A 25,494-nucleotide genomic window follows, 5' to 3' on the forward strand; every position below is an offset into this window, starting at 1 on the left:
ATGCTTTCACCAGAAAAAGAATAAATTTTATAAAGTTGCTGTAAGTTCAGTCAACTCCCTCTCCAGATGAATCCTTAGCAATATCTGTGTCAATGGAGGAAATCCCATCATTGGACCAAAAGGAATATGCTGAACCTAGGACAATTAGCGAAAACATTAGATTACATTGATGCAGATGAATTAGTCCTTGCACAGAGAAGCCGTGTGCCATAACCGATGTGCACAAAGATTTTGTTGGTTTGCTGAAAACTTCCGGAGGAGGTGTCTTTGTATTATACATCAGGAGACTGTTTATTTGAAATACAGTGTTTTATTGTATGTTTCAGTCTGTGCCAATTGCCTTATCATATGTTGCATTAAATCCTGAAAACTTTCATAATTTATTTAATGAAAATTAAGAGCAAAGAGCTTGAGGGCTCCATTGTAGGGTTCAGTGGTTCTCAGAGAGAAATATCATTAAAAGGCTTGAGAATTGAGAAAACTGGTACTAAAGTGGTTTAAAAAAAGTACATTTGTTGATGATATCAGTTACTGAAAGGCAATGGATAACAATGAAACTTTCTTTATAGACATAATGTTTTTTTTGTGAACACACACATTATATTGATGTTATGGTAGCCCTGAAGGTCTAAGGACATTAGAATGGCAAGATCTGTAATCATCATTCCTTATTAGACCAACTCATATTTGAAAAAAATATGTTAGTTTTTTGGGCATATAGAATCATATGTATATAAGACCTTGTCTTTATTTTCCATCACTTGCTAATGTTGGGGATGTACATTAAGAAAAATACAACAGTTCAATTTCTTCACCTTTAGGCTCTTTGAAATCTGTATGTGAAGAGTATCAGGCAAAAAAGAAGAAGAAGAAGGACGCCTTTTTTGCCATCCTCATCACTGTTATAAACATTGTGATTGGCTCCGGGTTTTAAGTTAATTTTGATCTTGGGGATAAATTCAAATGAGTGGCCTGAGTTTACTTTGGATCAGGACTTGACATCATTGTGAAGATTTGTCATAACAATGGATTAGCCTTCACTTTAATCTTTGGCACACATGATGAAATCATATTTGTGTTGTGCATACAGCAGTGCAGTTTTGAGTGGGGACTTACTTACAAAAAGATAGAATCCCACAGGCACAAATATCATATCTTGGTGACCCCCTGTAGAGACAACAAATCTGATTTCAGGGACTGATGACTTCATGGCAAAAAGGACAGAGAAATTAGACCTAGACTGCCACTGGAACACATTCATTGTGTCCAATTTCAATCTGCATTGCATTTCATTGTCTTTTTATTAGTACTAGTGTTAAGCATAGCTGTAAGAACAAGCTTTGTCCCTGAAGATTTCTGTCTAGTAATGCACACCATTAAAAAAAAAAAAAAATCGTTACAAAAATCATTATTCACTTAGACTGTTTATAAAGTGGTTGAAATACAGTTGCCCAAATATAATTACTAATGAGAACTCATTGATAATAAGTGTTTTCCTAATAAACTCTCTCAGGGATCAGCTGTCAGGATAATGTTCTTCAATACTTCCATGTCAGTTAGGCAGGAAAAGCCTACAAGCCTACAAGTGTGCCTATAAGCACACTATGGCCAGGCAGGGAGTTCAAAGATCAATCAGCAGCAGAAAGGAGTGGTCATTTACACAGCAGGGACCATTACTCAATCAGATCATGGAACATGGGCAAGGAGAAAAGGATTATGCATAAACTGTGAACATGTTTTCTGTCTCTGGGTTCCTGCGTACCTTTTAGCAGTGATCTTTTAGCAAGTCTGGCTGGTTTGAGCTATTCCAAGCAGAAGGCCAGGAGAGGCTTCTTGGCTTCTTACATCAGTGATCACTGTCATGGTCAGCCTGGAGGAATGGTGTAGGCAACAGTGGAAAAGGTGGTAGTTTTGAGAGTGGCCCCAGGGATGCAAAGAAGGGGCAGGCTGAAGGGAAAAGGTTGCTGCTTAGGACATGAAACACTGATGCCTTTTTTCCTTTGTTATTATCACTCCCATCTCAACCTCAAGGTCCAGTATTCCTGAAAGGTCTAAAATTAGTGACACTTTTCCTTATCAGAGGACTCAAATCTCAAAGAAGGAAGGATGGATGAAGAGGACAGAGACCAAGGGCAGCAGAGGGACAGATACATCTATTCACTCTCACGACCAATGACAGGACTCAAGGAAATGGCATAAGGCTGAGTCAGGGGAGACTTAAGTTGGATATCAGAAAAAAGTTTTTCACTCACAGGGTGGTTGAGCACTGGAACAGGCTCCCAAGGGAAGTGGTCACAGCACCAAATCTGACAGAGTTCAAGAAGCATTTGGACAATGCTCTCAGGTAAATGGTGTGACTCTTGGGGTGTCCTGCACAGGGCCAGGAGTTGGACTTGATGATCCTGATGGCTCCCTGCCAACTCAGCATGTTCTGTGATTCTATGATTGTAGGAAGAAATCAGGGCAGAGCTATCATTAATAAAATGATGGCAAACCAGCAATACCCAAGTGCACTATGGAAGAATAATAAGCCTTTCAAATCCTTAGCTGGTAATATTATGTGCTTATACCACAGTGATTTAAAATGTTAGAAATATATGTAATTATAGTACAAGTTTTACTAATTAATATATATTCTTTCTAAAAGTAAAAAAAAAAAAAAAAAAAAAAAAAAAAAAAAAAAAAAAAAAAAAAAAAAAAAAAAAAAAAAAAAAAAACAAAAAAACACCACAAAAAACTCCACACATACAAAAGCAAAAAACCAAAACCACAAACAAAAGTGAACACAACAAAATCTTGCCATATTTTAAGGCTGATTTATAGGAGGTTTTTTAAATGGAATTTTGTATGATGTTTTTGGGAAAAAAATGAAGTAAATTGAAGTTGATTTTCACTCATGCAAAGAATGAAATTCTACAATAGTTTTCCCGAAAACAAAATCAGCAAACAAATAGAAGTTCAAATTTAAAACAAACAGCTAGTATTCTAAGGCAGTAATGAAACTAGATACAGTATAATTTTTTGTTTGCTATTTTAATGGGAAAAGAACTCCACAAAAAGTCATTTGGAACCAGGGAATGGGGCTTTGAGGAGCAATTGGAGTCAAGTATGCTTCACTAACAGCAATTAACAGCATGCAAGCTGTAGTAGCTGCTGCAGCGAAACAGGATTAAGTGGGATGAAGGAACTCATTACATTACTTTGAGAGAGATTCCACTTTCTTTCAAGGCTGGTGTAAATCTGCAGTAACTTCAATTGCCTTCACATAGTCACTGATCACTAAAGGCCAAGGTTCTTTATCAGAATTCATATCTCATGGATATTAATAAAAAAAACTACTAATATCAAAATAAGCAATAACTGCCTGCATACAAAAAGTTTTTATGCATATGACTGTTCCATGTATTTTTTTCCAATGTATAAATGAAAGCTAAAATCTATAGAAAGAAGGCTTTTTCCAATCACTCCTTTCAATTAGTTATTAAACATCTCCCAGTGCTAGACAACCTATTTATTTCTGAGAAAACACCAGGTCTGCATCCAATGGAAATAAGTTTGCTAACAGACCACATGGAACAGGATAAACATTTAATTATGTAATTTTCAAACTCCAAGAGAATCAGCTATGCTGCAATTTGTCATGTTATCCTGGTTTTGAATACTTCATGCCACACTGCCTGATTATATAAATGTGTGTTGACTCTCCTGTTAAAGGCATTTTTGTTTTTGAACAAAAAAGAACAGATTTCCTCTCTAGAAACTGGAGGGTGGAAATTTTTCTATGGAACCAATACTGCTTTGCAAACCCCACCATTTTACAAAACACTGCAGGAGACTCTACCGTAACCTAGTTTTGTTTGCCAGAAGACTGAAGTATTTTCATCTGCTTTCAGCCATTCAGAAGTTATCCTAGCAAATTTTTTATAGGAGATTGAAATGGAAATGATAGAACTGTTTGCTAAGGAACATATAACCTATAATCAATTTTACTCTCCTTAGTCTGAAAAATACTTTCCTTTATATAAAATGCATGAGCACATTTACATCTGTGGTTCATTTTGGAGCAAAACCACATTAAAACTTCTCTCTGAAAATGAGCTGAAGTCTGCCCACATTGTTTACTGTTTTATCATCCTTCTTCAAATATTAAATCAGTATCACAGTCAATTTCAAACTATTAAGTTACAGACTTTAGTATTCTTGATGGATTGTTAGGGCATCCTGCTCATAAGTGACACACAAAAGTAAAAAACAAATAGACATGATAAGTAAATGTGTTGTGATATATTTATGCCAATATGCTGGTGGAAGATGTGTTCAGTTATCAACTTTCATTAGGCTTTCTGAAGTCTGTAATCATGGCTGAAATATACGAAGTCATAGAAAACTTTTTTGAAGACTATAATCCAGATAATATATATTAGTTTTCTGTAATTTTTTTAAACATTTTGGAATAATTACAGATCAAATATGTTTTACAGTTTCACATTCAGCACATAAAAGACCTGACTTCACTATAATACAGAACTGATTTTTTTCAAAAAGGGTCCCAATACTTGTGTGTACTCCCCTTGAACCTCCAGCCTGCACCCTACCCAGAAAAAAAGATGTATGAAGGTCATTTGTGGAAAGGCAAATCATGTTTCTATGTTTCCTGTACTCTTACTCTGTCTTCCTGTCTTTGCAGATTCTGTTTCCTACATACTGTGTTCATACATATAGAATGAAAAAAAAAAAAAACACACACAAAAAAATGAACCCACTAAAAACCAAGCACATGAGTTTGGTTCTAAAGTTCTTAATAAAACATCACATGTCTTGACTGTAAGGCCCTGTTCAGAACTCTGGATGCACAGATACTGTCGTAGAGCAGGGGGTCCAGTTTAGCTGAGAGAGGCATCTGCAGCAAGCATAAAAGTCCTGGACCCGCAAAAAAGGAAAGTTGTTTGTGCTGATGCTGAGAAAGACCAGGGAGATCTATTATCTGGGAGCAACAGACATCAGACTGAAGTGAGAGCAGAAAACATTTCAGAAGATATTCATACAGTGAATAGCAAAAAAATCACAAAGACCACATTTCCTTCTAAATACAGAAATGTAATGGAAGTGTTGCACCGTCCTTTGTAGTGCACGTGTAGATGGTTCAAAGGTTTAAAAATAATGACAAACTGTAAAAAATGCCTCTAAGAATGAGATACTTTAAAACCTCAATCTCTTTAACTTATCAAACAGCAGACTGAGAGGAGAAATTATTACAAAGTATAATTATCTCTATGAGGGAAAAATACTAAAGCAAGTATTAAGTAGTTTTTCAAACCAGCACCCACAAGTGCAACAAAACCCAAAGGCTGAAAGCTAAAGCTTGACATTCCCATTATTAAACAGGCAGAATACTTTAAAGGAGAGGGTAGTTTACCTCTGAAACACTGTAATAGAGGAAGTAGCCAATTATCCATCTCTCATGGTCTTCAAATTAACTATTCAAATTAACCACAACCTGGGCTGTATTAAAAGTTGTGTGGCCAGCAGGTCAAGGGAGGTGATTCTGCCCCTCCATTTCACTTTCCTGGGATCCCATCTGAAGTACTGTGTCCAGCTCCAGGAAAGACAAGAACCTATTGCAGCGAGTCCAAAGGAGGGTCATGAAGATGATTAGAGAGCTGGAAAACCTCTCCTATGAAGACAGGCTAAGAGAGTTGGGGTTGTTTAGCCCGGAGAAGAGCAGACTCCGGGGAGACCTTATAGAACCTTCCAGTACCTAACTGAGGTCTTGAAAAGAGCTGCAGAGGGACTTTTTACAAGGGCATGGAGTGATAGGACAAGGGAGGATGGCTTTAAACTAAAAGATTAGATATTATTTAAAAATTCTTTACTGTGAGGGTGGTGAGGCACTGGAACAGGTTGCCCAGAGAAGCTGTGGATGCCCTAACCCTGGAAGTGTTCAGTGTCAGGCTGGATAGGGCTCTGAGGAATCTGGTCTAGTTGTCCCTGGGAAGGTGTCCATGGTAGGAACCAGATGATCTTTAAGGACCCTTCCAATCCAAACCAGTCTATGATTCTGTCCTGCACTGAAACACAAAGGAACTACAGCTTTGTAATGAAGCAATTATAAAGAAAATGTGAACAGGCAGAAAACATGCTTCTTCTTGTAATATCATTCTGGGAAATGACCAGACTATTTCAGGTGAAAATCAAACATGCATAGACACAGAATCAGCTTGAGGCAGGCTTCTTAAAGGGGAAATTTTGCAGGGCTGTAGACAAATCAAATTAAGTCTTAATTATAAGCAGTAGTACCAGCTCATTCTTTTCAAACAATTCTTGGGTCTGACTGGACTTCTGCATAGAAGATCAGACAAAAACAACCTTCACATCCCAGTACTAAACAAAATTATCGACAACATCTAGTTATTGCTAAAGTGATTGCTTTCAAATATATGCAAAATTAGTGTACCTTCATAGCTGTATTCATACATATTTCTAATAGCCTAGATCAAATTTTCCAAAAAATAAAATATTTTAGATTCAGAAAAAAATAAATTATTCTTCATGAGGACACTTGTTGAAATGCAACACCACATTAAAACAATTATCTAGTGTATTGCTTAGACAAAAAGCAATCTGAAATATATTGCAATTATAGGGATTGAGTACATATTTTTAAATAGTGAAAGTACATCAGGTTTGAGAGGTTCAAGTTTTTTGAAAACTTTTTTTTTTTTTAATTATTCATCAGTGTAGCACAGGGGTAAAGTACACTGTAGCCTTCAACTACAAAGCACAGAGATAGTTCTGTACCAAAGCAAAATATACCCACCTGCATATAGTAATGTGCACTTATACAGGGATCGTATGCAAGTAACAGAGTTTGGTTTCATGTTTGCAAATTGCATTTTTTCTTTCCCCCCCCTAAAATTTAACTGTTGTAATGAAAGCCTTATTAGATTTTCTACTTATTATTAACCTGGAGGCCCTCCTGCCTCCTCCCTACTCTCTTTCTTATTCGTTTTTAAACTTCTGACCCGATGCAATCTGCCTGCAGGGGCAAATACAGTTATCTCCTTCTAAATTAAAATTGTAACTCATTTGGTACAGTTTACACAAGGCCTCAGCTTTGACACATGCAATTACTATGAACATAGGAGGAACATGATTGCTGAGAGCCACTAGAAATAGAGTTTAATCAGAAAACATGGAGTTGTTCCAACAGATTTATAATTTCACCACTTGCAATTCTTTTATGTTTCTGAGTGTTCAGATAATTAGATACACTGGTTTTTTCCTTCCCAAGAGACCAGCAAAAGCAAAATTCCTACTTTTACATTAACAAGATGAAATTATAATACACAAAATCTATAACTTTTCTGTTGAAATGACAAATTCATACAACATTAATTTTAGTACTTACAAAATGTTACAAATAATTTGTTCTGTAATATCGGTGTGTATCACATAATGTAGACTTAGGTGAATTAATTACCCATTCAGATGGACTGCCCAGTCTATCAGCTTTTACTCACATAAGAACCCCTAGGTAGCTCACTTTGCCTTTCTTAAGAGGCAGATTTTTTTTTTTAATAGGTCTTTAAAATGTAAGGTTCACATTTTATGCCACTGGTAGAGAATGATTCTCTGGCATGATAGATCAGACTGCAGATCTGTAAAAAAAAAATGGAGATGTTACAAAGCAGATTCATAGCCCTATCTGATCTCTGTGTCTCCAGTCCATTTCTGATAAAGGAATTTTAAGTGTATTTGGTCAAGTGAAACATAGAGTTGAATCAACAGAGAGATCACTCACTGTAATTAGAAAGGAAGATGCAGACTTCAACTACATGTTGCCTTGCACCATGGCATCACATTCTTCTGAGGATGGGGCGTTCATGACTCAATTGCTTTTACAAATAAATATATATGAACAGACAAGTGCAACATTGCAGCCTTTTTACTGGGGTCTGAACATATTCATTCTAATTATACTTTAATATCAAGTTCCCTGGGCTGATGGTTGGGCCTCTGGGAGGACTGTAGGTCAGGTAAGAGGTGAGGTTACAGAAAAGGCTACAGAAAATACTTTGGGTAAAGAAAATGCATGGCTGATGATGTGCTCTGTAGTACAAATGTGGTCCTGAAGATCTGGCTGTTTTTTCAAGGGGCCACCTGCTTTCTATTTCTCCTTTTGTGTTAGCCATTAATTTCGCTGCCACAGGCACAATTCATACTTACAAGGTTGGAGGCTCAGACAAGAGCAGCTGCTGTTTCAAATAGCAGTGCTCCATTCCCAAGAGAGCCAACTCAACTAAATCAGTGACCTGGTTACCCCAAATTCACCAAAAGATGGGCTTTGCTATCCTTAACATACTCTATTCTGCTGTGTGTGTAGCAGCAAAGCAAATCTATAAGGCTGGAAGGAAACAAATTGCAGGTAAGACGAGGTAACGTAAAGAAAGAGTCTGGAAGAGCAACAAAGAGAAGCAAAGCAAAAAGGGAAAAAAAAGAATAATAAGAAAAGGATTATATGAATATTGATGATGAGGCTGACAATCTGTCTCAAGCAAACTGCTTGGTCTAAAAGCTTCTCCTGGTTAGTAAAAACCTAATTTAGGTAATAGTAGTAGTTTATAAAGATGTGTCAAAATAGAGACATGTAGTATTATCATGTTTGTTTAAGTCTGGGATGTCTGAGTCCAGCTCCAAAGGCAGATTTATTTTATTTGGCCGCAGGAACATGCCCTGAGCCATTGAGATACACTGCCCTTCTGGCAAACTGCTCACACCCAGCTCTCTTCCCTCGGACCCCACGCTTGGCAGGCTCTAGTAGGAAGGCAAAGCATCTGCTAAGTCATCTCAGGTCTTAAAGAGTTTATGGGCTGAGACACAGCCCTGTGCAACCTATGCTTTTTGGTTTCAAGTCCATCTGGTTTGATTTCAACCCATTTGGAGAAAATTCAGCCCAGGGATCCCTTCACCACATTTCCAGAACTGGAACTGCAGGTAGTGCAGCTCAAAGCGTCCCGATAGTATTAACAGGCACAGTTCTTGAATTGCACTGATGCTGGTACAAGGTGGCAGGAGCCTTCAGCCAGCATCAGGATCATGGAAGAAGAGGAGAGAAAAGGACTGCAGTAGCCCTGAGCAGTCTGCTTTATGCTGCAGTGAAAATACCCCCTCAATCAGGGGAATTTCATCATGTCCCCATGCACCAAGGAGAGTTGGAGTTTGGAAGCAGTTGTCCAATACCATGTGGGGTTAGCAAGGGCTCACACTGAGCAATTTTGCAATATAATGAATGGAGACTGACTGCTCTTGGTCTTATCCAGTACAAGCAGCAAAAACAATGAAATTAATTTAGTAGTAGCCACTTTCAAAAAAAATACAAGGAAGTGGCTCACCACACAGCAGACAAGAGAGCTGGGAAACTCTTCGCTCAAGAGGCTGCGGCTTCAAGAAGTCTGGTGGGGCTCAAACAAAGTCTGCAGGAGCACTTAAAAGGTCCTGAGTGTTGCAAAAGACACCACAGCAGACTCAAGGAATACCCACAGCTGAGGAAGTTTTAAAAGGGATATATTTTATTTGGTTTTTGACACTGTTGGAGGCAGGATAATGGATTAGTTAGCCAATGATGTGTAGTAGTCTATCTACTCCTCTACTCCTAAGATTGATAAATCCTACCAGCTTCCAGTTAGCAGTTGCTGGGAGATTTCTAGGGCTTCAGCTAAACTGCTGAGTTCAACATCAGGTTCTATTCTCCTAAACTATGCCTAATCTCATTTTTTAACCTCTATCTCAACTCCATATTATCTTGCAACAATGAATTCTGAACTGTCATTGTAAACTGTCTATAAAGGCACTTCATCTTTGTTACTTTAAATAGGCCACTTGGTGCCTTTACTGAAGTGCTCTACTCACCACATTATGAGAAAATAGTAAAAAAACAGGGGATCTTTATCATATTATTTCCCATACATTCAAACAGCTCTTTTCTACCCTGAAGCAGTTCATTTACTTATTTATATTTATTACTCAATGCAAAATTATTCTCAAAAAATTTTTAAAAGTACATATTTTAAGAGGTAGCATTGAGATTTTAATGTCAAAATTTACTACAGATAAAGCACAGGAATTTAAAGGATAAACATTTATTTCTAGAATTTTCAATTCCTACTACAGTAAAGTTGTGCTGACTTTTCATGGAGTACAGACTCTATCCTTGTATCAGACTCTTCTGAACCCCTTGGTCCTAGTTCAGACAGTTACAGGCACATAAACTGACTCTAAGGGCATTGGTGTGGACACTGAGGTCTGTAACATGAACATGAAAACACCAAATGTTTAGTATAGCAATGGGGAATCCACAGCACTTAAAATAAAGGACTGTGTAAAGGGATATTTTTATGATGGCCATAAAAATTGATAGTAACAGTGGCTAGATAGGGATGCTGATAGAATAAAAACACTTTTGTAATTCATTTGATTTGTGATGCTAGACTTAAATTTCTCTCCTGTGTTTGTAGGTAGAGATAAAAGCAAGTGTATATACTTCTAACATAAAGACAAAATCTGTTACCCTCTAAAACCAGGTTTGATTATTTGCTGGACCAGCATAGGTTTCCACTAGATGGTGCTCCTAGCTTTAGGGAAGCCGTAAGTGGATTAACCTGCTGCAATGCAAGGTATCCTAGATCTCTAGGCTGCAGTAACTTTGCTCTTTTCTCATATCTTGTAAGCACTCACAAGCATAATGTTTTCAATTCCATTCCCATGTTCCAGTCTTTCCACCACAGAGATGGGTCTTCCTGCCTCAGTCTTTTCTTCAGCTACAAATTTTCACAAGCCTGTAAAGACACCTCTAAAACATTTTCTGCAAAGCAGGTTCATGCAGAAACACCATCTCTCAGAAAGTTACTTTACGAAAAGATAAGTATATGCATATATTGTTCAATTTCTTTATCTGGTCTTCTGCATTCTTACTGCTATTCTTTTTACCTCCTCAACTATTTCCTTAAGTGTTATCATCTTCTTCATTTTTGACAGGTAAACACAGAAAAAAATTTCCTAAATAATGGTTCCCACAGACACTCACTTTTGCTATTCCATTGGCAGATACCATAGTACAGATCAACACCCCCCTCATCCACTGCCAAAAGGCAATAATTTCCTTAACTTCTTGGGTAACACCTTCCCCTGTACTCTCTTCCATCTAGTGGCAGAGCAGCTTTTTCATCAGCCCCTGTCATACCAGCAACATACATAGAAGGATGCTGAAATACTGGAGATATTTCAGAGATGAGTTGCAAAAATGATGAAAGATAGCAAAAAGTATCTCCCAGTGAGAGATTCAAAGAGTTCAAATCTGTCCACTTTAAAAGTGCTTAAGCAACATCACATACCAAGATGGGAAAAGAAAGTTAAGAATTAGTACAGAACAAAAAATACAGACTTAGTTCAGTCCAACATCAGTGTGCAGCAGAATTGGTTTCATGTGCATTGTGAGATGAAGAAGCTAAAACTGAGCAGACTGTGAAGTCTTCCCAAACACACTTTTTTCTCTTAAGAACTGTCTTTCGCTCAAAACAGCTACGACTGGTGGTGGAACCAGTGGACCAGCAGCTGGCAGAACCATTGCAATTTTTGTCTCAGAAGTGTACTGCCACAATCCACTAAAGTGAGATTTCTCTTCAGGACGTAAGATTTTCCTCTTACATGTGGAAGATCACCATTTACAATTGCTATAACTAGAGCACTGTTGATAAATCAGTTGTTGTGACACAGTACACACGGCCATCATGAAGGAGCAGTACCCAGTGCTGCAATGCCTTTGGAAATACCGCATAGTCATGTGGGCTGCTGGTGAGATTCCTGCATCCAATATACTGAATTTATTCATGGAAAGAATATTTCTGTTGTTTGCTAGAGTTACAGAGAAGTCTAGTTACAGTAAGACTGGTTTATCACTCTTAATAGGGAAAGACATTTTGTTTTCTTCTCTAAGCTTCAAATTCCTTTAATAGTTACTTTGCTAGAAGAGAGGAATGGCTGAACTTGTCCCTTGGCTGACTGACAGTGAAATCTGCACTGACAGACAAATGAGAAATCTGAGGCTAAGGCTGACAGATCCATTTAGCCTGTTCTGGATGAGCAAGATGTAGAGAAGAAAGGGACAGACAGAGCTGCTGAAGTCTGAGCTGCAGATGTCCCTTCTATGAAAATCTGTAACTGATGGGGGTAGCCCACTTTGCCTTATCACATTGAGCCTTAACTCTATGCTATGGACTGTGTGCCTGTGCACCAAGCAAAACAGTGTTCTTAAAGGGAAGCATCATGGACAGTGAGTGTTAAGAATATTACCCAAAATAAAAATAGCTACACCTCTTCTCCCAGCTACACCTCTTCTTATGGCTCTCAGCACTGAGTATCTCCTCCTGCCCTAACTTAAAAGGTAATGGGTGAAAACCATTGTGATTTACTTAACTATCTGGGCTACCTCTATGTAAGAATCCTGCCTGGAAATCACACAGAAATAAGGAGATATATCAAGAAATAATAATTATATGGAAACTTATTGAACCACTTCATGCAACAAAAATCAAATTTTATCTATCTTATCAACAGGTTTGTGTGTGTAAAAAAATTTCAACCTCCAAAGCAAAAAGCTTGAAAACAAAAGATGACTTGAAAACTCCATGACTTAAGATTAAATATGGCAGAATATAAAGACTGGTTAAAAATATCTACCAAAAAAATAAAAAGCCTATTGTACAATTTGTCAATGCATCTTTCCTGAAAAATACAGTGAGATGATCCCCTTTGGGTTCTTTTCTATGAGGAAAGAGCACTTAAGCAGCAGTCTCAAGTGAAGATGAGCAATACGTCAGTGTATCAGAGGTTTGGAGGTTTCACAGAAGAACAAAAGACATTGTGGGTTAATTGACCTTTATTTTTTGCAAGAAGATATGAAACTACAGTTTTTGTATTGGTCTGTGGCAACAAATTCCCTGCATGCAACCAGTTCCTATATGGTAAATGACATGAGACCAAGAACTGAAAGTATGGTGTATGCATCCATGTGCGTCGCTATATATGTTATTATTATACAGTGTATTTTTATAAATAGGATGCAGCTGCAAAGCTTCTGCTTAACTGAGAGGCTACTGAGTTATATTTCTTGCAAGTCAGACAGTAAGCCAATGTCTAAGAATTTGACATTCATCACAAGGGAGAGGGCCAAGCTATCAGAGTGTTCCTCAAACACTGTGGATTCTGGCATGGTTAATTTTTGAAAATCATTACAAAATATTCTCTTCATCATATCAAACCTTAGAAGGCAGTGAGTTGATGGCACAAAAGAGACATGAGTATGAACGTAAACTTTCCTCAAGCTTTCTGAAAAATTCCAAAGAGTAGTTACAAAGGAGGAGAAAAAATGCTTTACACCATAGCAGCACTGTATCTGAAGAAAAAGCTGTCTCCTGAGAAACCAACTTTTAAGTCATTCTCATTCCCTAATTTCACAAATACTTCATGTGACAACAACAGTCTCACCTATAATACAGATCGTGAACTTGAGATTTTTATGGCAGTTGAGCCTTGAAATATATTTCAACTTGGCTACCTGTCACACTTGGCTTTTTCTCTCTGATGCTGACTGTGACCATTGCCCAAGCCCCTGGCTGCTGGTAGATCTGTGCAGTTCAGTAGCTTAACTTACTAGACAAAGAGGTAAAGTCCAACGCTTCCATAGCAATAGCCCATCAAGCAGAACATCACGTGACTACCTAAGCTGATCTGTATAACTTCTGCCCCAAATCCCAGACAGTAACTTTTGCATGAGTTTCTATTTCTATTAAGAAAAACAGAAAATATTTACTAAAAACATCTAATGGGAGAAAAGTAAGCATCTGAAAGGCAGTCTTTGAATGTTTAATTTTTTTTCACTAGCCTTTCCCCAAGTCTGCTCTTCTCCAATTTAATTTGAATCTGGATGCTTTTAGCTTCTACATCCAGTCATTTAGTCTATTATGATATTGTTTTCTGCAGGAATAGAGTCATCTACCACTGGCAATCTCCTTAAGTGCATGTAATTACGAATCCTACAGAGTACATCAGTCTCTCAATTTCTCACCAGCTGTTTTTCTTCCAGACCACAGAATATTCTTTTGTGTTCAGGCTGAAACCTCACTTAAAGACTAGCGTCATATATGAGGATGTGATACTGTGGTAACAATCTCACTTATGCCACAAAGGACAATGGGACAGATCCATGCTCAATCCAAACAGGAGAGACATATTATTGCATGCTTGTGACCTGAATGGGAGCCTGAACATTGTGTTGGGAGGATCAGCTGATTCTGGACTGATGACCCCCTTGTCCTGTTAATAAATGTATCATCTCTGAATACTGTTTCCCTTCTGACTGGCTCACTGTTCCATGAGCCAGAGAATTATGGCACGTGAATTAAAGGATACAGATAGGGCTGCTCCCTGAGGGGCTACAACCACCATGCAGGCATGCAACTACCTCTGCACACTTGGGACAGCATGTGAGTAGGTCTGTACTGCTAGCAAGGCGCAGGGACAATAATCTTCCCTGCTTCCTTTGCAAATCCTCTGCTGGCTGACCTGTAATTACTGGTGGTTGTGGGTGGAGCTGTGTGAAGTCACACAGATGAGCTTAAGCCTCACGTAAGACATTTTGTTTAACAGGGGCTGCTCTGTGAACCATCAGTATGGCTACTCTTCTCTGCCACTGAGTAGATTTTCTAAGATCTATCCATCCTTATCAAAGCTTTGGGAAAACAATCTGATCCAGCCAGCAACAGCACACTACGAATGAAGCAAAAGCCACTAGCAGGGAGTTCCTGCAAATCAAAAATTGGATACCTACTACCATCTTTTTCTACCCTACACAACAGACACTGAAAAAAAATCAATTACCTTTTGGCAAGAGCCAATGAAAAAGTGTTAAAATCTGAGCACAAGATTAGTATAGAACAGGACTGTGCAAATTATAACTGGATCATATCAAGTGATTATTACTACTTGACAGGGTTTAAAACTTTCACTTTAAATTAATGCATCCTGTTTAGCCATCCTTAGTTTGTCATTACTCACTGCTGTAAAATATTGTAAATAATAAATATTGTAAAATATTTCCTTTGAAATGTTACTAACACAAAATGTTCTATTCAAAGAATTGTCTTTTTAGTGGCAAGACGATCTTGAATTTAAGAAAAGTTGTAGAAAAGTTAGGTACAATCACTCATATTAACTAACCACTCTGTTCTCCAGTGCCTAGAAATCATCCCTAGCATGAAGAACAGTTGAGTGGTTCTGAGCTCATACAAGAACCTATCTAAATTTAACCGCTGTATCATTTTAATGAGAGAGAAAATGCCCTGCGTCCACAAACAGATGGTGTTAGCCCACATTAATATACTCACTGGAGAACTTAATATGCTTAGATTTAGATGGGTTATTCCACTAGATGACGCAGTATGTGACGCATCCTGAAGCAATGTATCTGTATTTGGCAGTTCTTTATCATCTTACTTGGTTCTACTGGCTACACACTGCTTTCCCTGCGCTGTGTCCTGTCCTGCCCCTGGTTTATCCTAACTGGCAGATACATAGGTGCGGGCCTTCATGGTTCTTATTTGTGGAAGCCAGAAACACTCACCATGGCACAGCCATATTTTGTATTTTCACAATTCCAGGATTTTACTGACCCTGGGAAAGATCTGCGCATCCATCTGTATTTGGAGAAAAGTTCTCCCCACCAACACCCCCCCCCCCCCCCCACACACACACACACTTACTTATCTCCTTCTTTCCCCAGCAGAATGGGGAGGGCTATACAAGTAAGAAAGAGATGGATGCTTGTTTCTGCCTTGCCTTATCCCATTTGAGGGCTGCAGCTGCCAGGGAGCTGGTATAGCCAGGGGCATGAGCTGGGCATAAGGCCACTGGCACCACTGTGACTCCCATATGGTCTCCTTTTTGCTAGGCTGAGATTCTGCCTCCCTAAAATCTGCATCCCAAAGCAACAGATTGAACCTGGACATTCTTGCCCAAGGATCTTTTGGCAGCCCATCCTATTTGCACTTCCAAAAGCATAAAATGTTTGTATATTATGTTTTGTATATCTAACCAGTGTTATTAGCGTACATTAAATACATATTTAAAACACATTAAGTAGTATACTACTCCAGAAAAATTAAATTAAGTAATTAATGTGATTGGAAAATGGTATTAGATGCAATTGGATCATGGTATTCATTTCACAAAGGTTGCTTCTAGTGAAATCGTTTATATGAATTTGATCCACCAGATCAGCAATCTCTATGACTATTTTGTTATGTGAATAATGAACAAAGCTTCCTAACATAAATCTTGGGATACCATTTTACTCATCTCCTGAATAAAGTTAATGCAGTACTCTTTAAATAAAAGTTGCCTAATACAAAACCTCTGTAAATAAGTAGAGTAACTTAGAAATGAGAAATTATAGGAAGTGGGTGGAAGAGAATATGTGCAAACCTAAAGTTCAAATGTGTTGGAATTCAAAAGGTATTTTCATAAGATATTGCAATATTTGCACAAAGATACAAGTGGAGTATTCAGAAAGCTTTAGATGTTCTTATCTACTTTATATAATGCGATCTGGAAGACGAAAAATATTGACTCAGTGTTCTAACTTGCAGAAATTATCATGACAGTCATGGAGCTTTAGCTGCTGCATACCTGGGCATGGGATTTAAATGGAGGCAGAGAAAAACTGCTTCTTTGGGGTATAAGCACATCTGCAGAATTTTATGAACGTTCATATTTTACTTACAAACCACAGATGTATCTGAAAAGGCAAAGAAAAGAATTCAAGGATTTCATTCCCTACCTTCCAAGATTATCTTATGTCAGGAAGAGACTGTTTCACTTCCTGAGGATTGTTCTTTCCTGACAGAACTAGAAACATGAGAACATTCGGAGAGAGAAGAGGGAGAAGGTAGGAAGATGAGAAAGAAATGAGTACAGATACAGAGGGCTACAATCATAGTAAATCACTGAAAACTTTTGCCACTTTAACGTATACCTAGTTCCCTTTATCTGTGCTCTATTTTCAACTTCATACACCTTGTGTGTGTGCCTATTTACAAGAATGTGGCTTTTGCAGCAAAGACTAAGAGGAGTTCAGTCTAGATCTAAACCCTTCCAAAGAAGCAATACTTTTAAATGTCTGTGAGATATTACCAGAACCAGTATGGACTTTTCTTCTGTGTTTCAGTTTAAGAACAGCAAAGGAGAAATAAAATAGGATGAATTGGGATAGTATTGATCAAGTGATTAATTATGAGCCCGATCTCAAATCCCAAAGCAATTTGTTCCACAGTCTTGGATCAGTCTTTGAATGAGTTGAGCAAGGCCCAAAATTTCTTTTCCTCAACTACGAAAGGATGAAATCAGCCCACACTGCACCTTAAATTCACTCACTCCTAATGGTGTGCAGGGGCAGGATTTGTGCACTAAGTGTGGACTGCTGAGCACCTGGCAAAGACTCTGTGACACCTAACACCTCTGCCTGTTCCTCCTCCGCTATGGAGAGGCCATCAGCAGGTGGGAATTGATGAGTTTCTTTGCAATTGCTGAAGCTGAGATCATTATAATACTCCATTATAATACTGCAAATCCTCAGGTGAAAAGTACATATTAAGTGAACAATTATTCCTTGGAAACCCTACTTTATGTTTTATTATGTTTTCTAACAATTTCTGAACGAGGGAGGTCTTATGACTTTTTTTTTTTTTTTTTTGGCACAAGGGCTTCATTTCTTCAGGCTGACACATCCAAGACATTATAGAAACTATCAAAACAAGAAACTGCTGTTCTTCCCATAGACCTGCCACTAACTCCAGCCATTCCTTTCATGATTGAAGATAGTCAAATGGATTCTGCATTTCCTCACAAATCCAAAGAAAAATGTGAGTACATACTCACTGCAAAATTACTGCTAGTAATTCACCACGAACTTATATACTTTTTCCCTTCACAGAATACTTTTTCTTCAACCTTTCCTGGCTTAAGCACTGAACAAATTTGCAATGGGAGTCATGAGGGAAAAATAAGAAAAAAAAAAGAGACAAAACGCCCTATGGAACATGTGAAATCAACCGTAGAAAAGTTATTTTAAGGGTTGAAGTGTACCTGAATCATGTTTCAATAGGTATCAGCTGATTCTACCAAATGGCCATCAAGGTCAAGGACCATCATAAAAATCAAAGCAAGGACTTTTCCTAGGCAAGAATTTTTTTTCTTATTTTGAAATAAAGTTCAGTGCTATGGTCAACATACTTGCTTTTTATGAACACTTATTTATTTTTGAGAAAACCACTTCAGTTTAGCTGTTAAATATTGAATACTCCTTTTCCTACTTCAAGGCTCACAAAAGCATATTTCACAATTAATATTTGCATGCTTTTTATGCACGAGTCCTCTTATTTATACAGCTCCCTATAAATCATATAAATGAATGACACAAAGGACCAATTAGAGCTTTTTCTGCACCAGGGTAGAATGGCACTTAGATGTTTGTGCAGTCTCGTTTTAATGGTTTCAGGTTCCACAGTTCCCCTGAGGAGATTATTTGAGAGCTTACTGCAATTTATTCTCATGATAGCCAGCTTCAACATTTCCTTTTCCAATTGTATCATAATACACTTACATCCAACATAATGTATCACACATTTTCTCCTCTTGTGAAGCAAGGTAAATTCCATAAATCTTGCAATAAATTCATCACCTCTTCTTATATCATTGTAAGTCCTTATTAGCTGAGTTATGAAGCATATGCCAGTCCTGATAACAATATCACAGTTATGTCTCTTTAGTGATTTGCACAAAAAATTAGCTATCAAATCCCAACACTATTGACATACTTTATTCAAACTCCAAATTAATTCACAAAAATTATACATATTATCAAATAATTCTATGTTTCCATGTATTATAAGGATAAAATACTGTCCCTTTTTTAGGCATGCTTGCAGAGTCTTAACCCCACCCTCCCAGGGTCATATAATAAAATTCCAGGAGCAAGTTTTATCATGTATTTCTGGAAGGATCCAAATAAATTTTCCAGTTCTTTGCACAGTAAGTGGTATCTTCATGTAAGTGTGGCTTACTCTGCCCTGACATGTGAGCTGATCTCTTCACCCCTCTGTTTATCAAATGCTAAACTGGTTTACTTTCAGACTCTCTGCCTGCCCTTCCCATTCAAGTCCTGCCATAGCATTGTCCCTGATCCAGGGCTCATGCTCAGTTCTTTCACTGGGTGAACTTTTTTTTTATAAGAAACAGGGCTGACATCCATCTTTTTACAATTTCAGATTAAAGGGACTACAGAGAAAGGGAAATACGTTTGTGCAAATTTAAGACAGCTAGGCTGTACATTTTTAAAGTTATCTGTCTTCAGTTATACTGATCACAACAGAATTTTGAAGAAAACAAATGAGAACCAAAAACCAGGGAAGTGCCTCTTAACCTCCTAATAGTTCATGTAAGTACATACAGACTCTAAAACAACCTAGAAGATGGTCATCACATTATAATTTATGGAATATTATTCCTACAGAACAAATGAGTTCTATAAAACTACAAAGTCTCCTGGAAACTCTCTCAGGTGTTACAAGATGTGGTCAATTAGAAAATAATAGACTAAAGCGATAAAAGCAGTAATAAAAAGTTAGAATACTTCCTATGCACTCAGTAATACAGAACTAGTGCTCTTGCAGCAAAGGTTTATGAGATAAAGGATCAGTCAGGTGCCAAGTACTTCACTAGATTTTACAACTGAGGAAGGTGCTACAAATACTCAAAGCTCTGGCGCGACTAATAATAATATTAGTTCATTGGTGGAAGTTGGCTTTAGAAAATGGATAAAACACAACGAGCAGAAACAAAGAAGTCTGCTTGCATCTCACAGCTGAACCCGTTCCAATACCCTCATTGCACCTGGTGTCCCACACCTACTGGATGGGGAAGCAGCGTGTGTGCTGGAGCGAGCGCTACAATGGGCCGTGTGCTGGGTAGGCAGTGGCTGCCACCTCCTGCCTGCTGACCTGCCAGGACAGCTGTTACCGCCTGATGAGTCAGGAACATCCCTGAGGGAAGCTGCAATGAACTCCTCCCTGGCCACGTGGCACGTGGGCTCTGTTAGAGAGTCTCTGCTTCCTTCTTCAAGAAATCTGTCGTTTATTATCGAAATCAGCCCCGTATGGCTGAACTAGCAATGGGCTTGAAGTCATTGGAGAGGAAAAAAAGGAGAGTGAAGCCAAATCATTTGGAATGCAGCTAAAATACTTCCAAGAGTTTAAAGTTAAAAGGGATTACTGGATCACACACTGACCACAGGCCAGTAAGTCTTACTACTAGTTCCAAACTAAAGTAAGGATCTTGTTTGTGATTAAAACCATTACAATTGCATTAGGTTATCTCAGCTCCCAACTGCTGATTCCTATTCTATGTTCTTTTCTACCATTTCAAAAAGCTTTAGCATGCCAAATCTTGCAGATATTTTTGACAAATAGCTAATGCTTTTTAAATGTATTTTTGTAAGATATTTCCTCCAGTACTGCAGTCCTTTGACAGGTCTTTTCTGCATTACTTGATCTTTAATGTCAAGAGCCACACACCCTGTTCTACTATCAGTCTCATTATACACACGGTAATCCAGGTAATACATCCAACAGTCATACTGGACACGTTGCACTGGGACCTTACCTATAACAGTTTGCTTGACATGGTTTTTAGATGACTTAGTTTCTAAGACCTAAGCTCTCATTCCAGAGGCATGGCTTGCATTCTTGGAAAATCTGGCTTATACCTTTGGCTGTTAACAGTCTGTTTGAAAGTGTTAATTTTACCAAGCAGTCCAGATGACATTGCAGTTGCTCTCACAGTAGTTTATCAAGCTACCATTTAGCACATCCTTGGATTTGCTATTAAAGTGAGTTTATTTTGGATATTTGGTAAAAATCTTAAAAGATGTTGAGCCTGCAAAACCTTCCAACTCCCAAACCCATGAAGACTAAGCTCTGAAAAACCTTCTTTCAAAACTCAAAAGCAATTTCTCTGTTTGGCACATTAGCCATTCAAAAGCATTAGCCATTAGAAGTATACTTGGTATTAACCACAGGACTCAGAGATTATTTTGCAGTTCTAAGCCTAATGATTAAAAACAGTAGCCATGACGTTTCCGCAGTTACTTTTATCAATTTACCTGCAAATGTCACTGAATAAGGCTATCAGACTTGTTTTATAAGTCAAGTGAGCTGATTCATATTAAGGATATCTTACGTACTTCTTATCAAATCGTTTACATATTTTCCCTGTGGCTGATGATAAACAGTCAAGAAGAGCACAGGTCACCCTGCTTGGCCTTCTGAAAGCAGGCAGAACACGAGCGGGTTTGCTTGCTTTATTTCCCGAGAACATATTTTATATTTAAAGACTTATTAAACCCCAAACTTAGGTACCTCCTCAGCCAGCTCGGCCGAGATCCCAAGGTGCGAATTAGACAGACTTCATTAAAAACTGTCTCGGTTTGCTCGGAGCAGCGGTTTCCCCGCGGACCTCCCCAGCGCCAGCCATGTGATGCCAGCACAGCACCTGTCCTCCTCTCCCAGGTACGGTGCCGATGCTCGTTCAGCACCATCGGCCCCGCGCCGCTACAGCCGCGGCACTTCAGGATCACCTCCTCCCAGAGCGACTCACACCCCTCACTCACCCCTTTTTATTTTCCTCGGTTTTTTGTGGTTTTTTTTTTCCAAAATTCTCCTCCACCTCCCCATGCCCAGGAACACCCCCACCTCCCCTCCACACACACACCCCGGGGTTTGAGCGAGGTGCCAGCCCCCCCACCCCAGGTCCCCGTGGCCGCTCCCCGGCGACACTCCCCACCGCTCCCACTGGCGATGCGGTGCTGCCACGGGCACCGGGAACAGGCGGGCTGCGCCCCTAATCCCACCGGGAGGGGCCGCGCTCCCGGCATGCCCGAGGGGGCCGCTCCCAGGCTGGGTAGGTGGGTGGATGGGCGGAGGGAAGGAGGGCGGGAGGGTGCGCGCCCGCTCCCCCCCCGCCTTACCCCCGCCGCTTCCCATTCCCACCCGCTTCCCATTCCCACCCGACGCGGAAACCGGCGCCCAGCCGAGCCGCTGTAGCCGGCGCGCAGGGCGCATGCGCGGCAGGGCGGGGGCCGGCGTCTAGTGGGGAGCGCTCCGGCCGCCGGTGCCGCCCGCGCTGCCCGCCCGCTCTCCCGCACTCGCTCCCGCCTGCCGCTGCCCGGACACCGGCGGTCACCGCGCAGCGCCCGCGCCCTCTGCCGCGCCGGGTCCTGCCCCGCCATGAAGTTGAGCAGCCGGGGCCGGGGATGCTGCGTGGGCGGCAGCCGGGAGCGCGGGCCGCCGCCGCGGAGCCCCTTCGTGCACCAGCTGCGCTTCAGCCCCCTGGAGAAAGCCAAGGTAGGGGCGTGGGGGGCTCCCCCCTCTCCACCCTTCCTCCTCCCGCGCCGTGCCCCTGGGGCGCTCCGGCCGGCGGGCCGCGTCCTGCGGCGGGCGGGGGCTCCTCGCCGGCGCTTTGTGAGCCCGAGGGGCCGCGGGGAGCCGGAGGGAGCCGGTGCCTCTGTGTGTGCGTGTGTGCGGGGCGGGCGGGGGCTGCAGGCGGGCGGGGGCGGCGGCGGCGCCGTGCTCGGGGCGGGCGGGCGGGGGGCTGGGGGCGGCCGTGATGCTGTAGCACCTCAACTTGTGCTCCGATGCCTTCTTCAGAAAAAGCCTGTGGGTTTTTCTTTTCTCTTTTTTTTTTTTTTTTTTTTTTTAGTGGGTTTGGTTTGGGTTTGGGGGGTTCGAGGTTTTTTGTTTGTTTGGTTTTGTTTGTTTTTTTTTTAATGGGGGGCGGAGGAGCGGCCCTGCGGAGCTCCTGTTTTCGACTATCTGCTTGAGGTATTAACCCTGTGGGCCGAGGCATCCCGTGCAGCCCAAGTCTGGCCCCGGGGTAAATAGTCCCTGCCGCGTAATTTAGGTATTGTGCAGGTAGCGGGTGAGATGACGGGAAGCAGTATTAAAATGCAAATTTGCAATTGCACGGCTTCTTATTTGGTTGGTTGGTTGGTTGGGGCATTTTCCACCCCCTCTGTGCCTCAGCCTCGCTCTCCTCGCACAGTGAGCAGTAGGTAGTTGGGTATTCAAAGGGCATGGCCCTTGTCTTAGGCTTTCGGTAAGATCTGGGTCACTTGCTGGAGAAAGAAATACCGCCAGAGGCTCACCTTATGAGGGACTGGCCATTTCTGTGACTTGCATCACTGTAATACTCAAGTTCTTTAAAGCTGCTGTTTCAGGAGTGTAACAGCATGCGGTACGTATTGATATTGGAAATTAAGATCCACTAATACTGAACCTTTTGGATCAAGGTGCTCTAGATCCAACTTTGTTTTAATTACATTTTGAGTGAAGTTTGTTGTTCAAATGCCCTGTTGCTGTCCAGATACTTAACACAAGATACGTATGCCCTAACTTAAAAAACATTGGAATGTACCTCATGTTAACATCTCTGGCAGCCAAGGAATTCATAGTAGACTCCAGTAGAAAAGGTTTTTAGTTTTATAATCAAGTTTCCCAGAATGTGTTCAGTGGTTACTGAGAAATTGTTGCTTGAGCCAGAAAAGGGAGAAAAGGTTTATGTCATTTGCTGCATTTAGTTTATACCTAGGGCTTCCTCAATAAATTGCATAGTTGTAATGATTTCCTTTCCATGTTCCCGTACTTTGTTCCTGAAGTCACGTCTTCTGTGTAATTAATGAAGTAGAAGTCTTTCAGGAAGCAGAGAGAAGCAAAGATAGCATGTGTTCATAAGGACTAGAATTGTGTCCAGTTAAAACAGTATTTCATTTTGCAGTGTTAGTGTGGTTTTTAACTGTTGCTTTCTACTTGGTTATTTATAAGAAATTTTGAAAATACTGCTCTGAGAGCAAAGTATCAATTTTGCAGTGTTGAGTCTTATAGGAGCTATCAGCGTTGCCGATCTGTTCTTAGTCCTGACAGACCTTTAGGCGTTTCGTCAGCAAAGTGACTGGTTGTAGAACATACCTGCCTTCGGTACGGGCTGTCCTGTATATCTGTACAGGATGTGGGCATTACCAATGGACTTCAAGGATTTATTACTTTCAATGTAAACCACAAGATGCGTTTAAAGCTCTGTAATTTTTGACTGTGCACAGTCCAAAGGAATAGCTGCCCTGCCAAAGAGCGTACCTCAGTCTTGCTTTTTAAGTGACTTATATTTTACTGATATGCAACAGCACTGAGTTCTTTAACCCAGCCTTTCTTGCAGTCTTATTTTTGCAGTTTTATGTGAGGAAAAAGCACGTAAGCTGACAAATGGAACTGTGATAGATTTTCTTCTTTGCCTTAATCATGCTTTTCCAGCTTCTTTACCAATTAAAAGCTGTGCTTGAGATAGAAGCTGTTAAAGAAGAGCTGTGGAACTGTTCCACTTGTGAGAAATGCTCCCAGAAGAAGTGCTCCCCAGGGTGAATTATGGCAGTGCGTATTCTCTTCCATACAGTCCTGGCCAGCTACGGAGGGTTCGGTGTGAACTATTACAGCTGAACTCACTTCCTGTTCAGCTGTAGGCACATACTGTGTCACAGGCTTTTTTGTCTGTCCTGCAAATCTAACGGGGAACTTCTGGGATTGCAGAGCCTATCGAGGAAAGTTAGGAATGCAGGTACAAGAAATAGGAAGCACAGGGAACTGGGAGACAAGGCTGCTTTGTCTGAAGGTGTGTTGTCTGTTGCTGATGGTCTGCCAGATAGCCCCATTATCTTCCCTACAGCCTCATCCTGCACTTCGCAAGAGGTTAGACTAGCTTTCTTATTCATTAATACAACTCAGAAGTAAATGCATTTTATCACATTTCAGTCTGAGACTGTGGGAGTGAAAGAAAGATAGAAAGTAAAAGGGCAAAACAATCATGAAGAGGAAGAACAGCAAAAAGAAATCCTTTTGACTGTGAAGGAACTGTTCACATCTTTTATTGACTTTATAAAATTTATAATCTGGAAGATTACAGGAGCATAAAAGCAGCAAGGCTGTTTCAGAACTGAGTCTCATTCATTCTGTAGACATGATGGCTATTTTACTCTGATCTGAGGGTGACAGTAGAGGTCATTCTTGAAGCTACCTGTTTTATTTTGGTACTGTAATAAAAAGATCTTTTCTGAGAGGAAGACAGACATGATTTCATTAACCATGAATTCCTTCTGGACACTAACAAGTAAATCAAAGCTCTTAATTCTAGTTACTGCTGCAGAACAGGCAGAAGCATTACCAGAGCTGAACTGTCGCTAAGTGTCTGTAGCTTTGTTTCCCTGCTACTTAAAAACACAGTATGATGCCATTTTCCTTGCTTCCAGTGTTTCTGGCCCTTTTGTTTCACCAATGCTGGCATTCA

General features: G+C 40.1%; 1 protein-coding gene across 1 annotated transcript in view; it reads left to right on the forward strand.

The window, feature by feature from the left end:
- The first annotated feature begins 22,258 nt into the window (after positions 1 to 22,258).
- LPCAT1 (lysophosphatidylcholine acyltransferase 1) overlaps positions 22,259 to 25,494 on the forward strand; it is a 58,653-nt gene continuing 55,417 nt past the window's right edge. Inside the window, exon 1 of the mRNA XM_027896734.1 lies at positions 22,259 to 22,508. Coding sequence (XP_027752535.1) covers positions 22,392 to 22,508 — 117 coding nt within the window. The 5' untranslated portion in view covers positions 22,259 to 22,391. The remainder of the gene's footprint in view (positions 22,509 to 25,494) is intronic.

Source organism: Empidonax traillii, unplaced genomic scaffold, assembly GCF_003031625.1.
Source record: "Empidonax traillii isolate 1590-97213 ecotype Southwest subspecies unplaced genomic scaffold, ASM303162v1 scaffold514:size563947, whole genome shotgun sequence".
Lineage (NCBI taxonomy): Eukaryota > Metazoa > Chordata > Aves > Passeriformes > Tyrannidae > Empidonax > Empidonax traillii.